General features: G+C 43.0%; 1 protein-coding gene across 3 annotated transcripts in view; it reads right to left on the minus strand.

Moving 5' to 3' along the window:
* Positions 1-9,999: 9,999 nt before the first annotated feature.
* Positions 10,000-17,604, minus strand: part of MFHAS1 (multifunctional ROCO family signaling regulator 1) — a 125,695-nt gene continuing 118,090 nt past the window's right edge. For 2 of the 3 annotated variants that reach the window (XM_068532112.1, XM_068532113.1), the window contains one exon: positions 10,000-12,693. In XM_068532112.1, the coding sequence (XP_068388213.1) occupies positions 12,660-12,693 (34 nt within the window). In that variant the 3' untranslated portion in view covers positions 10,000-12,659. Of the gene's footprint in view, positions 12,694-17,405; positions 17,517-17,604 lie in introns of all 3 variants that reach the window. The other variant, XR_011072134.1, reaches the window with a different exon arrangement.

Consider the following 17,604-nt stretch of genomic DNA (forward strand, 5'->3'; position numbering starts at 1 on the left):
TATGCAGATAAGCAGTTTAAGGCCTAAAGAAGCCCAGGGACATGCCCCAGATCCATGGCTAGTTAGTGGCTCTCTGGGTCTTTAACTAGGCCTCCGGATTGCAAGCTCAGGGCTCTTTCTAATGTTGTGTTAGCTGCGTCTCTGGCCTATGTCCATGGAGTCTTGGCAAGGTCAACAGCACTTAGCAGAACTTGTTGAGAGAGAAGCCTGGAAACATGAGAAAACCCTCCTTTATTATTATTATTTATGCTGCTGCCACCTGCACGTAGTTAGTGGAATTTCCTGCTGGAGCCCAGATGCAGACAGTCATCCCCTTGCCTTTGTATGCGTCGCTCAGGAGGAAATAAAATTCACTTAAGGACTCCCTTCCCCACCCCTTTATTTATAGCAAGCCCCCTGTGCACGAAGGAATAGCTCCAAATCGAGATTCTTTTCCGATGACACGTAAACCAATCTGCAGTGAAACGTGTAAGCAGGGGACTATAATTTCCTGACCCAGCACCATTAAACCTCAGCAATGCCATCACATTAGCTTGTTTGCATGTAATTGTATAAACACAGTTTTGCCCGTTCAAAGCACTTGGAAGTATTTCATTATGCCTTCTTCCTGGCTGAGCGATACTGACCACATGCGAGGGCTGAAAAAATAACTAGCTTGTCTATGAGCTAGGGATGATTTGGATTCGGAGGAAGGCAGCTGGACCAAAGTCTTTAGATACATGTCACCATTTATATTGTACTCTAGGAGACAGGGTGACAATGAGGGACTTGTGACCGTATGCTTGGATGTGGAAGCTGAGAATCAGCAAAGGGTGTATGTCCTCCTCACTTTCTCTCTCCCTAGCTCCTCACAAGTTGAATTTAGTTTGGTTTAACCAATATGCATTGGAGGGAGGATTCAGTGATAGGAATCAGGCCCAGTTCCTGTTCTCAACGAGTTCAAGTTCCTGAAGATGAGAGAGGCGTGTAAATAACTGTAACTCTGAGGCAGAATGGCAGAAGTGCCATGATGGGCGCAGAAGGGATAAGTTGTGTAGAAAAGAGGGGAGTTAATTTTGCCTGAGAGATCCTGGGAGGCTGCAGGGAGGGGGCGGCATTTAGCAGGTGAAGGGATTTCTATGGAGAGGAACGTTGCTAAACAGTGTGAGCCAAAGGCACATCTCGGGGAGTGTAGGAGAGCAGGGCACAGGGCTGGAGGAGGGTAATGCAGCGTGAGTAGCGAACATGATGGGCTCTGACCACAAGAAAACAGCTCTATGCAGAGGCCCAGTCTGCCTTATCTAGCGCCAAGCCTCCAGTGCCGCACAGCACCTAGCATGTAATGAGTGCCCAATAATTTTACATTTTTAAAATTGAAGTCCAGTTGATTTACAATGTTGTGTTAGTTTCAGGTGTACAGCAAAGTGATTCAGTTATATATATAGGTATGTATATGAAAAAAGAATTTATATATATAAATTTGTATATATTATAAATAACATTATATAATATGTTATTTATAATAGATATTTTATATATATATATAAATTCTTTTTCAGATTCTTTTCCCTTATAGGTTATTACAAAATATTGAGTATAGTGCCCTGTGCTGTACTGTGGGTCTTTGTTGGTTTTCTAGAGTGCCCAATAATTGAGTGAAGGAATTCCTAGGAAAGGGGTACTGCTGCAGCTGGGTATTTGGGGTGCAAATGCAGGGATCTATTTGAATTGCCTCTAGGAATGGGTGGGACTCAGGGGAGGTGTGTCACTTTAGGAATATATTTGGACTGGAACAATGGAGGCGACTCCAGGGACCCCTGTGTCCAGACCCAGTCACAGGGGGTGTGGTCCCTGGCATGCTTTTCTGCATTGTTCAGCCAGCTTCCTCTGCTTCAGCCAGCTCTGCGCACCATCTTAACCTTGGTCTGGAAGTGGCCATGATCGCCACCCTGACCAGACTCTCCATAGCACAACACTCCCTCTGCTCCTACTGCTGGTTGGCTCAGCCTTCTGCATTTCCAGCAGGACGCTGGTTGGCCTGGACAGTTTTTGCATCCTAGGTGCCCAGATGCCCATGGCTACTTCAACCAGCGATGCTGGACTGGCAGAGGGACAGCAGGTGCTGTGGGTACAGGTGTTTCCCTCAGAATTGGGTGTGGTTGCACTGATTGTCTCAAGCACACCTGTAGAGGGAATAGAGTGACCTGAGATTTATGCCAGTTGACCAAGGAGTTGGAACTGTATTCAGTAGGCACAGTATTGTGGAAGGGCTTTTGTTAGGGCACAGGCTGCTGGCTCTATATGCTTTCATGTCCTCAGACTCTACCATGCCACTGGCCAGCTCCCTAACAACTAACTGCCCCCAAATATTTTTCTTTATTTCAGTTTTGTGTCTTCACATGAAAGACTCATCATTCTATTCTCAATTTGACCCCATCATGCTCTGCCTTTGTTCTCATGGAAGCCCAGGCCCTCGGCTTTTACAACAGCAGATTGCCCTTCATTATGTGGGTGGGCCTCATCTAATCAGGTGAAGGCCTGAGTAGAACAAAAGGCTGACTTTGCCCTCTATCAGGAGAATCAGAATTCTCCTGATAGATGGCCTTTAAAATGGGACATTGGCTCTACAGATTTTGGACTTGCCAGCCTCCATAATCACACAATCCACTTTCTTATAATCTTTCCAATATATGCTGCTGGTTCTGTTTCTCTAGAGAACCGTGACCAATACATTCCTCCAAAAGAAACCCTGTACCCATTAGCAGTTATTTCCTATCCCTCCTCCCTCCAGCCCTAAGCAACCACTGCATATTTGCCTATTCTGGATATTTCATATAAATGGAATCGTACAGTATGTGGCCTTCTGTCACTGGCTTCTTTTACCCAGCATTAAGGTTCCTCCAAGTGATAACATGTGTCAGTACCTGGTTTCTTTTTATTGCCAGATGATATTCCATTGTATGGATATACCACATTTTAGTTATCCTTTCATCAGTAGATGCACATTTGGGTTGTTCCCACTTTTTGGCTATCAGGAATTGTGCTGCCATAAACATTTGTTGACAAGTTTTGGATGGATGTATGCTTTTATTTCTCTTGGGTATAAACTTGGAGTGGAGGAGTGGAATGATCCAGTCATAGGTAACTCTATGTTTAACATTTTGAAGAACTGCCAAACTATTTGCCAAAGTGTCTTTACCATTTTACTAGCAATATGCGAGAGTTCCAATTTCTCCACATCCTTGTCAACCCTTGTTATTGTCTATCTTTTTTGTTTATCATAGCCATCATAGTGGGTGTGAGGTGGTACCTCACTGAGATTTTGATTTGCATTTACCTCATAGCCAGTGATGTTGAGTATCTTTTCATGTACTTATTGACTACTTGCATATGTTCTTTGGAGAAATATCTATTCAAGTCCTATCCCCATTTTTAAATTGGGTTATTTATCTTACTGAGTTTTGAGAGTTCTTTATATATTCTGATAGAAGTCCCTTAACAGATATATGATTTGCAAATATTTTCTCCTATTCTGGGTTGTCTTTTCGCTTTATTGATGTTATTGTTTGCAGCACAAGAGTGCTATTCTATTTTTTGGAAGAATTTGGGAAGGATTAGTATTAGTTCTTTTAAGATTTGGTATACTTCACTAGTGAAGCCATCTGGTCCTAGTCTTTGTGGGAAGGTTTTAAATTACAAATTCAGTCCCTTTTCTTGGATCTAGTCAGATTTCTTATTTCTTCTTGAGGTGGTTTTGATAATTTGTGCCTGTAGGAATTTGTCCATTTTGTCTAGGTTATCTAAGTCAGGGGTCCCTAAGCCCCAGGCCGCAGACCGCTACCCGTCTGAGGCCTGTTAGGAACCAGGCCACACAGCAGGAGGTGAGCAGCGAGTGAGCGAAGCTTCATCTGCCGCTCCCCATCACTCGCATTACCTCCTGAACTACCCCCTACCCCAACCCGCCACCGGTCTGTGGAAGAATTGCCTTCCACGAAACCAGTCCCTGGTGCCAGAAAGGTTGGGGACCACTGATCTAAGTTATAGGCATACAGTTGTTCATAGCATTCTCTTACAATCCTTTTTATTTCTATGAGGTCAGTAATGATGTCCATTTATTCAGGTTTTAGTAATTTGAGTCTTCTCTCAAATTTGAACTTTTCTTGATCAGTCCTGCCAAAGGTTTGTTGATTTCATTAACCTGTCCAAAGTGTCCTTTTGGTTTTGTTGATTTTTTTCCTGTTTTTCTGTTCTCTTCTTCTGCTCTTTATTATTTCCTCCCTTCTGCTTGTTTTGGGTTTAGTGTGCTTATCTTTTTTCTAGCTTCTGAAGGTGAAGTTTAGGTTGTTGATTTGAGATATTTCTTCTTTTTAAAATAGGCATTTACAGCTCTAAATTTCTCTAGCATACTGCTTTAGCTATATCCCATAAGTTTCCATATTTTGTGTTTTCAATTTCATTTATCTTAAAGCATTTTCTAATTTCCCTAGTGCTTTCTTCTTTGACCATTGGTTATTTAGTACTGTGTTGTTTAATCTTTATATTTTTGTGCATGTCTCAAATTTCTTTTCTTTCCTGATGGATTGACCAATGCTCATAATAAAATGTGCCTCTTTGTCTCCAGTAACATTTTGTTTGCTTGTTTTAATATCCATTTTGTCTGATATTAGTAGCCACTCCAGCTCAATTGCGGTTGTTGTTCTTTGTTTTGGGTTGTTTTTTTGTTTGTTTTGTTTTTTTGCCTGGCTTATCTTTTCACATCCTATTACTTTCCACCTATTTGTATTTTTAAATTAAAATCTGCCTCTTGTAGAAAGCATAATTTTTAATCCAATCAGACAGTCTGTCATTTGGTTGAGTTGCTTAATCCATTCACATTAGTGTTATTAATGATGTAGCTAGATTTATGTCTGCCATACGGATTTTTGTTCTCTCTATGTCTCATAACATTTTGCTCCTCTATTCCTCCTTTTATGGCCTGCTTTTACAGTAAGTGGGTATTGTCTAGTGTAACATTTTAATTCCTTTAATGGTTTCTTAAATATATTTTTGAATTACTTTCTTAAGGATTGCTCTAAATCTTATAATAAACATGTTAACTTACCAGAATCTACCTCAGATTTATACTGGCTTAGTTCCAGTGAAATACAGAAACTTTCCTCCTATATAACTTCATTTCCTCCACCCTTTTCTGTGCTATTATTGTTATACATATTACAAAACAATACATTGTTATAATTATCACTTTAACATGCCTTTTAAAGAAGTGGAGAGAAGAAAGGAGTATACACTATAACTTTTGTTAGAAAACCTTTCTTATTTACCCTTTTGGCTCACTTTGTTTCTTTCTTTGGATTTCAGTTACCATCTGGTATCATTTCCTTACTTCAATGCAGCTTAGTCCTACCCGCCTCCTTTGTGCTTTTATTATCATTATGTTATGGGACCAACAATACATATTATATATTGTTTTGTGCAATTGTTTTAAACCAGTCAAAAGAAGAAAGGAGAAGATGTATGCAATTATACAGTTTTTATCACTACTTACACAATTTCCTTTATGGGGGGGGGGTGTTCTTTGATGTCCCTGCTCAGATTTTCCCCCTTATTTTTATCTTTTAGCCTAGTTTCCAAGGGGTTGCTCCAGTTCTGCATAAGTCACTTGTTGGTCAAAAGTTGTGCTTCAGCCCCTTCCTCAGTTAGCTTCTTACCCCTTACTGTTGGATGTGTGTCTAGCTTGTAGGTTGCTATCACACTTCAGGGAATTTACATTTCTGGCTCCACATTCAGCCAGGGACTAGGAGCTTGGAATTCCCTCTCTGATCACTCCTGAGAGGGCTCCGTCTTGGACATGCAGTCTTCCAGGCTCCCAGGAATAAGTGTGATTTTTAGTTACAAACTTGGCTTCCTAGGAGTAGCCCCCTGGGTTGGAGTAGCTTACTGTTCAGTCAGTATTTTTTCAGAGGTTGTGTTGTGCCAGTGAAGCTTCTGCCCTGTGTTGGTGGGTCTGTGTGTTGGTTTGGGGATGCTTTGAAGTCTGTCCCATGTCCTGCTCTGATTACTCCTCAGTGGTGCAGCCTGAGCGCCCCCAGCTTGACTGTGATCCTAGGAGGACACTTCCTGGGCTCTTTCTCTGGTTCTCTGGAACTTCCGGGCGCTCTGCTGTTTTACTTGCACCGTGGAGCTACCAGCCTCCTTTTTTTTTTTTTTTTTTTTTAATTAATTAATTTATTTATGGCTGTGTTGGGTCTTCGTTTCTGTGTGAGGGCTTTCTCTAGTTGCGGCAAGAGGGGGCCACTCTTCATCGCGGTGCGCGGGCCTCTCACTATCGCGGCCTCTCTTGTTGCGGAGCACAGGCTCCAGACGCGCAGGCTCAGTAGTTGTGGCTCACGGGCCCAGCCGCTCCGCGGCACGTGGGATCTTCCCAGACCAGGGCTCGAACCGTGTCCCCTGCATTGGCAGGCAGATTCTCAACCACTGCGCCACCAGGGAAGCCCCTTGTCAGAGATGTAAAAATAATTGTTTGTTGTTCTTTTTTAAAAAAAAATAACAATTTTCCCCACTTTATTTTGCTGGGGAGAATTTCCACTGAGCTCAGCTGCCATCTTGACATGCTTTTTGGAGCAGGAGAGAAAAGAAGGTGAATGTGTCACTGGGTTGCCAGGCATTACATCTACCCCTCAGCACTCACTGGGCATGTGGCCTGTACCCAACTTAATTTCATGCCATGATTTCTCAAGGACTGAGTGTCTGTAAAATGAATCCAAGCAATTTGTTCTGTTCGATGTGTACTAAATTGGTTAGTGAGATTTTGCTTTGATTTCTGATGAGTGAAACATGTGAGTTCACTTTTTCAGTCTGGCTTCAGTAAAATATTCAGAGAAAAAGTGTCATACCTATAAGGGCTTCCGAAAGCACATTAACATTTTCACAAATCAAATTTTCCCGAGTTTCAGAGTTGTATTTGTATGAAAAGTTCGGCTGCACTGAAAGAAACATTTAACAATGCAGAACTTACTTTAAATTTCAAATTTAAGAAATATTCACTTTCTAATAATCATTCTTCTGTAATCTTTCTGTACAATTTTCTAGCAGAAATTTTAAAACTGGGGGAAGTATCTTTAAAAGCTTTTGTGGTGGGGGAGGTCCTTCAGACTTCCGGGGAAATTGCCTGGTCCCTCTGTAGCTGGCATTAGGCTGCGTCCCAGAGGTCCCTCCATTACGTTACCCAGATGCTCATGTACCATCTTCATAATTTTTGCCATATCTTCACCATTTTTTCTATATTTGTGTACCACCTGCACTTATTCACTTAGTAGTTTTCTTTTTCATACATTTGAAGTATTTCTTTCTAAATGCATTTATTTTTAAAGCAGCTGTTTTATCACCAGTGTGAATAACCAGTTAGTAAATATGATGAAGACAAACAATGTTAAGAATTCTAGTAAGATACAGTCAAAGACTCAGAACCTGAGACCAGTTTTCCCGGTAAAAAAAGAGAACTATGCACATTAATAGAATAACATTAGCTGTATTTGATGACCGGTACTAAGCACTGTCCTAAGTCCTTTACACATAGAAGCTCATTTGATATTCATCACAACTGTATAAGGTAGATGGTTTTCTCCATTTTACACACGAGGACGCTGAGGCACAAGGTAACTAGATGGCATGGTGAGGATTCAAGCGGAGGCAGTCTGGAGGGGTGCTGTTAACCACCATGCACTCCCACCTCCTACGAAAATAAAAGGCCTCCAAAGAAAAGTGATTCTCTATTGGTTGGGCCTACATCTGCCTCACCTACAAGTGCCCCGGGTCTCATTGGCAGTAGACATCCTGTACTTTGGAAATACTGGTCTCAGAGAACGTCCACAGACATCCCTCCACACTCCAGCACCTGTGGAAATGCATTCTGTGCCCCTTTTGGACACTCACAATTTATCTCAGCATCTAAACGGTTCTGAATCCTGCAGCAAAAATTTAAGCTTTATAAATGCAGCTTTCTCAAACTTACTAGTTCTCAGAACCCTTTTACAGAGGAATATTTATTAGTCACTCAGGAGACACAAATGTTTCATGGAGCCGTTTGGGCAATAATGAGTTATTTCTTGTGTATAAAGATGAAGATATTTCTTTCTTGAGCCTACATATTCAAATAGGGTTTCTGATACCCGGGGAATTTTCTCATGCTGTCAAACCCAGATTTTAAAGGGTCATGTGCTTTCTAAACCTCTTCCAGTAACTCTGCATCCCTCCCTACTGGGTGCAACAGTGCAAGTTCTGCCAGGTGATGTTCTTCCTCCTTCCCAGGACTGCCGGGTAACTCACGGGCAAGGGAAACCCTGAGCTTTTGAATCCACCACTTGTGGGACACTGTATTCAAAGCAAACCAGGAATCTACTTCAAAGAGCTCACAATTAAACAGGAGACATAGCCTTGAGAGGGAAGGCTACATGTATGTGATGAATAATGCATTTCAAAGTGTCACCAGGGACGTCTGCTTGTCTGTGACCTACTTAGCAAGTTTAAAGAACCCCAAGCTTCCTGGTAAAGGAAGACGAGGCCCAAAGTGGCAATTGACGCTCCTTGTGTTCTCTCCAACTCAGGAGGGTTAGTGGCGGCACTGAATCTGAGGACTTTGCTTTACCTGGACACAGCTGTAAGAGCCAGCCCGTCCATGGGGGGCATACCTCTTCTTTCCCTACTTTTTCAAAGACAGTTTTTATTGGAGTATAGTTGATTTACAGTGTTGTGTTAGTTTCAGGTACACAGCAAAGTGAATCAGCTATATACATATATATCCATTCTTCTTCAGATTCTTTTCCCATATAGGTTATTGCAGAATACTGAGTAGAGTTCCCTGTGCTATATATACGGTAGGTCCTTATTAGTTATCTATTTTATATATAGTAGTGTGTATATGTCAATCCCAATCTCCTAATCTCTCATTTCCCCCTCCATTTCCCCTTTGGTAACCATAAGTTTGATTCTGAGATCTGTGAGTCTGTTTCTGTTTTGTAAATAAATTCATTTGTATCATTTTTTATTAGATTCCACATATAAGTGATATCATATGATATTTGTCTTTCTCTGTCTCACTTACTTCAATTAGTATGATAATCTCTAGGTCCATCCATGTTGCTGCAAGTGGCATTATTTCAATCTTTTTTATGGCTGAGTAATATTCCATCGTCTGTAGGTACCACATCTTCTTTATCCATTCGTCTGTCGATGGACATTTAGGTTGCTTCCATGTCTTGGCTATTGTAAATAGTGCTGCTATGAACACTGGGATGCTTCGCTACTCTGGAAAATTCTGATCAGCACGTGGTTTCAGCTTTCCCACTGGCAGAGGGAGACATGGATTCAGAGCACCCAGTGGCTTCACCTGCCTTCTCAGGAGTCTCAATGAGGGCCCTCCTAGTGGAGGGGGCCCTTTCTTCCCTGTGTCCCCAGTGCCCCAGCACCTCAGGGCACGGCTCGTCTGCACCAGGTCCTTCCCCAGAGGCTGTTACTTCTGCAAGAAGCAGCCACATGCTTTTCCTTTCCTTATCCTTATCTCAACAGTCCTTTAGAAACAATAACAAACAAACAAACAAAAATCGGGGGAATAAAGTCTCTGACCCAGTACCCAAGGGTCAGCCCCTTCAGCCAGCAAATACAGACCCCCCCTCCCCCGGGGCAAAGAAAGGCCAGGAGAAGGGAACTTGCAAACCAATCATAATTTTATAAGCTTTGATAGGAACATAGATCGCTGAAAAAAGGTTCTGATTTAAGAAACGGCCGATATTCAAGACCTGACCCTCCAGCCTGAAGGCGGAGGCAGAGTATGAAACAGATTCATTCGTTTCCTTCCTGGGAGCTCAGTCCACAACCAGAGCTGCTGCCATCCACCTCCTGTGGCTCAAAAGTGCCTTCAGAACTAAAAATGGAATATAGTGAGTTCCTAACTGATAAAACGGAAACAAAAACAGACAGAAATAACTCAACTCTGGAAATATAACTGCTTAACCATTTCTTTGTGTTTTTATTAAACTTTTTTGTTTTTTTTTTTAAATTTCTGCCTGGTTATGACAATTAAATAGGAAACCACAATTACAATTCACAAACTGTGGCATGAAAAAGAACACACACCCCATCAGGAATGACACCAAACCCTTTCCATTTTATTCATTCAAAAGAGTCCAGTGCACAAGTGTCAAATATGAGCACTGTCGTTTTTTTCTTGGAAGAGGGAAAAACATTTATTCTGGCAGCGCTTTTACAATTCCAGGAAGTGGTTTTGATACCACAAGATGCAGGAATAGAAACCATAACAAACTTGGAGGGCTTTTGTTTGCGAGGCAGGGACGACTTGGTTGGAAAAGATTCCCCTTGTGCTTATGAATTGCCTGTCAGCCTCCCCGGCTGAGTCTTCCCAGGTGTTGAAAGAGAAAATGGAATTTCCTGCATAAATGAAGAAAATTCCTATAGAGCAGAATGTTTTCTGTATCTCCGACCCTCCCCCAACCGTGAAGCAAGTTCTCAAGCTTTTCTGGAGCTGCTTTTGGTCACATGACCCTCTACCATGATGACCTTTTTGCTAAAGTACATGTGACACCAAAATTTCTTCTTATACTGCTTCTCTAGGGTTCAGATGACAGCACAAAACATCACTTGTCCAAAAATAGCAGATATTAAGAATGTGGGCATCTATGTTCATGACAAGAGCACATACTTTGCAGGGTATGTCACCCAAAGGAGCTTTTTTTTTTTTTTCATTTAATATGGTCCCCTGGGGAGTTAGCCTGAAGTCATTTACAAGTCTCTTCCTGGTCAAAGTCGGTTAATTTGACAGTTCAGGAACTGTTTGTGCCGACTGAAAAAACTTTTATGCCCAATCCATAAAGCAATTAAATGTTACCATTCAGTTTACACTTACACACACACACGTATGCACACACGCACAGGAGAACTGTGACAAAAGGATTAACAAGGTGAATCTCGTGACTGTTCCAAAAGAAAATGCAAATTTGAGGTGTCATATTCAAGTATTAAAATGCAGAACTAGTCTGATCCCATTTGATTTTATGATTATAAGAAGTCATACTTGTTTAACTGAGGTTCTGGAGTTAATAAAGTTAACTCCTGGGGCACAAAATAATCTACAAAAATTGATTCGCAATTTTTCACAATGCAGCCACTTGCTTCTTTGTTACTTCTGTCATATACTGTGGCATTCCAAGAGTCAATACTTTATAGAAGAAGTAAAAGAATAATACCAGCTGACTCACTTTTCTTGCCTTACACGGGTGAGAAACAGTTTTACACATTTTCAATCAACACGCAGAGGAGGCAGATGTAAACAGAGTCAGGCACACTCTTCAAAGAATGTGTTACTATTGCAGCAGATGCTGCTTGGCCCCGATGAGGAGAAGAGAGAGCAGTTTGGTTGGTTGGCTTTTTAAGTTTTACCTCGCGGAGATTTTAAAACCAGGGTTTTACTAGTTCTTGGCAGTAGATCATCCAATCAGAGGCTCTGTATTTATAAAATAACCAATGTGGGCTTATGCTCTCCAGTTAGGCAACTCACTATCTTACGGTCTGACACCAGATGTGGAGGGCTTTCAGAGTGCTCTGCTAAATTTCACAGACTCTGTTCTGGGGGCAGAAAAGAAAGGACTTATTAGCAGAGCTCTTTACATGCTTCAGAACTGACTCCTGATTATCTGAAGCTATTGCAAGACTCTGCTTTTCCTTGGATTTGTGGATCCCTTAATCCCCGTCCCCTGAAGAATCTTAATCCCCAGGCCCCCATCAGACTATCACCCAGTAACAACTCACAGTCATCACAAAGCCTGGAGCAAGGAAGACTCTGCCCAACACTAGTGATGTGTGGGGGCAAAGAAAAGGAAAAATCCTCCTACGCTGCCCAGCAGTTTACAGGCAGGGACCTTTATTTAAAAGTACAGCCACTGCCTGATCTGAAATGCATGTTTAAAGTTCTTGCTGATTATCGTCAAACTCTATGAACCAACCCTTAATCCATGGGCAGAGAGATAGGTATCTTTTTTTTAATCTGCAAAGAATTAAAGAATAAACAAAAGGTCCTATGCTAAAATAAGAAATCAGCCCCATCTTGGCACAGTTCTCATCAGAATATTGCACCCAGTGTTAACTAACTCTAGAAGCTTCAAACTGTATAAATTTAAATGTATTTGCATATTATAAAAATAAAGATAAACATATACATATTTTACACTAGTTACGGAACAGCAATGAATGGTCAGTCGATCCCTCTTTCACATTTAACAGAACTGAAATCTGAGTGCTCTAAATACTGCCACCTGTACTGGAATTATGGCTTATATGTGCACGGAAAACAAAAATCCCTGAGAAGCCATTCGACTTTTTTTTTTTTTTTTTTTTTCTTCAAGTAGCGCTCTCCTTGGAGGATCACAGTTCTGAGGTTCAGGTTGTAAAACATTTGCTCCACATTCTCTCCCATCCTTCCCCGCCCCTGCCCCGCCCCTCCCCACCTCGTCTACAGGCTAGGTGTGCTTCCTCCCTGAAAGCACCCTGAACACACATGCACTCAAATTCACAGAACACGCCAGGGAGTGTAGAGGGTTTGCCGGGTACAAAAGATGGTCCAGGTGCGTTCTGATGCTCTTTTCTCCATGGAAATTCCACAGCCATAAAAGTCACTGGTTTCTGTGCTTTTCACCAACGTTCTTCCTATGTGGGTAGATGAGAAGAAAGCACAGAAATGAACAAAGGAAATAGGAAATGATATTCTCAATGATAAGAACAGCAAGTCATAGTATCTTTTTTGTTTTTTTTTTGCACCACTGATTTTCATGTCTACTTCTACAGCTCTGTATAAAATTGTAAATGCAGGCAACTAATGTTCCTACAAAGGAAAGAGGCTTTTTACTAGAAACCTAGTCAAACATTTCTGTTTATGACATTAAGATCAGACATAAAGAGAAAACTAGACGAATTAGCTATAACTACCTATTCCATTGTAATTTCACAGCTTAACTAGATTTCTGATTAAGAATCCTGAACTCTAAACACAGCACTGCTTCCTTTCAGGAAACACACATAGACACACTAAATAACACTGAATATATATCAGTACTAAGAAGTGAGAATGAGTGTCTATCTGGACTAAAAAGCATGATTTTACTTAAAGACTGCCAAACTAAAAGCTGGAGTTGGATGAAAATAAAATGAAGAAACTGCTGTATCATCAACTAATTAAACCAAGTGGCATTCAATTCAGACAAAGTGGTTAGACGAAAACATGTCAAATGCTCCCATCCCTTATTTTAGCTTTCGTATAATGACACATGATGTGATATTTTTAAAAGTGTTTTGACAACATTTAATAAAACATACAAAGACATAAAGGGGTTATTACCTGCTTCTCCCACCCTCCACCCCGCATCTCTCTTAATGCTGCCTGATTTTTTTGTAACTGATAATTCAATATCTACCTAAGACATCTCTCTAGCCCACATAAGAATTGGCTGAGCATAATATTAATAACATCACCAAAAATAGGCACCTTCCATTTACTAAGTACTTACTACACACTAGGAATCGCATCATTCACCGTGTTGCATTATTTGATTAATCCTAAACTCATAACGCTCTATCAGGTAAGCTCTGCATTCACCAAGAAAGAAGCTAAGGTTCCAAGAGGTTAGATAACTTCCCCAAGGGCACACACCAGTGAGCAGCAGGGCCAGGCCTTTAAAGAGGGTTATTTGACTCCGAAGTATGCTTGACAGCTAAAAGCAAGGCTGGAATATTTGGGGCCGTAGGGGTAGTTTCACATTTCTTTGGCACTGAGGCATATGGACTTTTGGAAGGCCTATTTATATAGAGTAAACTTCCCAGTAGAGAAGGTTTTGAAAACTGCCTCAAACTCAAGTAATCATAAATCTAAGTGTAAAGAGGATGGCAGTGTGAACACTCATCCCAACTAAGCAGTTAACTCTGGTGAAGAGAGTTCCAGCTTCATGGGGGGTGGGGGGGAGGTGCTACGTTACGCTTTTCTTACTGAATCTAACAAACCTTGAGAAACGCAGGCAGTTGTGTCTGGCTGTCTGCTCCCCTGAGCCACTAGAAAGACTGAGAAACACAAGGATACGTAATCAAGGGCACCTAGAGGGAATATTCCAGTGTTCAAGGGAGAAAAAGGAAAACCGGTTTGAGCATTTTTCCACGTGGATATCATTTTTCTTGTGTGGGCGCTTAGGGAAAGAGAAGAGCCATCGAATCACCAAACTTCCCCACCTCTCCCTGCTCCTCCATCTCAATAAACTCGCCGTCATCTGTCAAGATCCACCTCAAATGCTACTTCCTGGAGCTCTTCCTAATTGTCTGGCCGAGTTCTTTCTTCTCTGTGTCCACAGGACTTTGTCGATACACCTGTCGCTGCAGGTATCACATTTTAATTGGAATTAGACATTCGCAAGTTTCTCTGGTTGTGTCTTTGGTTCCCATCCTCCCCACGGAAGCTATTAGATTCTTGTGGATCTCTATTATTTCTGTACCCTCAACAGTTGGCACAATGCCTCGTAGAGGGCAAATACTCAACAAAGATCTGCTGAATGAATAAGGAATAAGATGTAATGAATAAGGAATAAGATGTGATGAAAAAGTCACAGGCAAAAACAGCCAAGCTACTCTGAGATCATTTCTGTAAGGGGGTGGATGAGAAGTATTAAGGAGATGTGAAGGAAAGAGGGTCTGAGTACAGTTAGAAGGACTGGGGGTGGCTTCTCAGAGGAGGTGACACATGTCCTGAGTCTTAGGGACGATGGGCCTTCATCAGGTAGGAGAGAAGGGGTGGCAGCTAGCTGTGGACCGAGAGCTGGCCAGAGGTCAGGTATGGCTGACCCTCCACAGTAAGGGAGTGTCACGCGTCAGAAGGGTGGCTGGGGTCTGCTTGGGAGCCTTGTGTGTCATGCCCGGGATTTTGAACTTGCACCATAATCACCAGGAAGCCATTCAAGGCTTTTCAATAGAAAATTGATGGGGCCTGATGTTGAAAAATCAATTGGTTTCAAGGACAAAAAGACTAGCGAGGAGGAGGCCAGTTGAGACTCAGTCACAGGGATCTTGGCAGAGACAGGAGGACCTACAGGAAAGCACGGGCCGAAGAGAAAGTTCCATGGGCAGATTCACTCATTCAAGACACGCTGATGAGGTGGGGTAAGAGGTCTCAGTGGAAGGCTGACTGCACGTGGGAAGAGGGAGCGGGAAGGGTTGAGTGGACGACCCCCAGCCTGGCAGATGGCGCAAAGCCATGCCATCCCCGGAGACGGGAGGAGGCACCGGCAGTGAAGAGCTCCGGGGCAGGGGGACGAAATGTGCGCGTCCAAGGGAGCTGCCGGGCGGGACGATGGAAACAGGCCCGCAGCTGAAGGGAGGGGTCAGCTGGGGGGCTCGCCCCAGAATCCCCTCAGGTTACGGAGCCTGCTCTTCCTGGGACGCGGCAAACGCATTCAGCATTCAGCGTATTTAGAAGCTCAGGCTGACGGTGAAGCCACACCCTGTTGTATTGATGTTAAGCGGGACTTTTCTGTCCTCTGCCGCCTTGCCCACCGTGGAGAGACTGCCCCTCCCAGGCTCAGCCAGTTAGTGCCCACATGTAGTCAGCAAGTCAGACGCGAGCGTGCTTCTCATGCAAACCAGCGAAGCCAGGGTCCACACCCCTAACCACCCCGTTTATCAGGCTCTCACACTCCAGGCCACTCTACCTGCCCTGATCACACCAGGGCCGGGCTCCGGACAACTCGGGACTGTCTTTGTGCCCCAGAGCCCGCGGAAACTATCCAAACTGGCCCATCCTACATGTGCGCCCCTGCCTTCCCCGTGCCTTCCCGCAGAGACCACAGCACAGGCCCCTCCCCCACTGCCTCCCCTACCCTCAGCCTCCTGGCCCACGGGTGCTTCCCCCACGCAGCCCCGCCCCCGCCCCAGGGCACGGCGTGCCCCTCCCCGAAGGAACTGTAATAAACTGTCTTTTCCCCAGCAGTCGTTTCCTGATCTGTTGGCCTCATCGTATCTCCAGTCTTCCATTCCCACACTATACGGAGTTTGTCCAGGCACATGGGCTCTGGCATCTACAGTATGAAAGGAATGATCCCACTCATCTCCTCTTTATCTCAGGAAGATGGGTTTAGGACACTGACGTTTACGAAGTAGCTGCAGGTGGCCTCATAAACAGATCTGCATGTACTTCACCTTGACCCCTTCGTGGTGGTGGAGGGGAAGGTGAGCCGGCATGCTCTCCTGCCTACTCAGCACACGCGTTTACCTGCCTTGCGTGGGTACCTCAATTAATAAGCAAAACAGTCCTAGGTAAGTCAGTGAGTAGATTTTACTCTAGCATCTATATTTGGATTTTGAAATTTTGATTTTAATGATTACCTTTATGTTATGCATGGTGTACATACTAATATTTCTGGTAGAAATAACAGCAACTGGATTTATTGAGCGCTACTTAATCTGTGTAAGGAATAATGCTAAATGCTTCCCCTGCAACGGTCTCTAAATGCACAGAACGAGCTCAGGAGATAGTGCTGCTGTGATCTGCACCTGTCACAGCACTAACACATCGCCGGATTCAAACTCAGGGGGCATAACTCCAGAGCCTGTCGAACTGCCTTGAGAAAATAAATACCAACACTGCTTTTAAAAAGCTGTTTGCTGGGACTTCCCTGGTGGCGCAGTGGTTAAGAATCCGCCTGCCAATGCAGGGGACACAGGTTCGATCCCTGGTCCGGGAAGATCCCACATGCTGCGGAGCAACTAAGCCCTTGCACCACAACTACTGAGCCTGTGTTCTAGAGCCCACGAGCCACAACTACTGAGCCTATTTGCTGCAACTACTGAAGCCCGTGCGCCTAGAGCCTGTGCTCTGCAACAAGAGAAGCCACCTCAATGAGAAGCCCGTTCACCACAACAAAGAGTAGCCCCCGCTCGCCACAACCAGAGAAAAGCCCGCGCGCAGCAACAAAGACCCAACGCAGCCAATAAACAAATAAATAAATAGTCAATTAGCTACAAAGTGGGAAACTCAGGATTAAAAAAAAATGGTTTGCTGTGTTAATCAGCTTGAGCTTTTCCTGATGTTATATTCTTGCATTACATTAGAATGAGTTTTTTTAAATGACTTCTTTTTTCCAAAAAGGATCTAAGGTTACTGATATATGCATTATAGTAAATTAGGCAAAAGAGTTGAGCAGTTTTATTTTTAATTCTCCAGTATGTCTTGATTCTGGATAAGTAAAAGACTTGTAATCTTAAAATGTCCTGCTGTATGGAATCTCTTCGTCCCAAGCCCATCCTCCCCCTTTTTTTCCTAAACTCTCCAAGTCCTTAGGAGGCCCTTACCTATTTAAGAAACCCTCTCTGCTTCCCAGACTTACCCTTAAACATTGGTGCTCCTAAAGTCACAGATTGGGTACAGTAAAAATGATGGCATAAGGGAAAGAAGCACTATCTTTTCCACTTAATTGTCCAAGAAAGTATGGAGATACCTAAGCAGAGAGGGAACAAATTCCAGTATCAATGTGGCTGATGGGAGACTAAATCAAAGAAACACTATTCCTCCCAGTCGTGAAAGCA

Source organism: Eschrichtius robustus, chromosome 21, assembly GCF_028021215.1.
Source record: "Eschrichtius robustus isolate mEscRob2 chromosome 21, mEscRob2.pri, whole genome shotgun sequence".
Taxonomy (NCBI): domain Eukaryota; kingdom Metazoa; phylum Chordata; class Mammalia; order Artiodactyla; family Eschrichtiidae; genus Eschrichtius; species Eschrichtius robustus.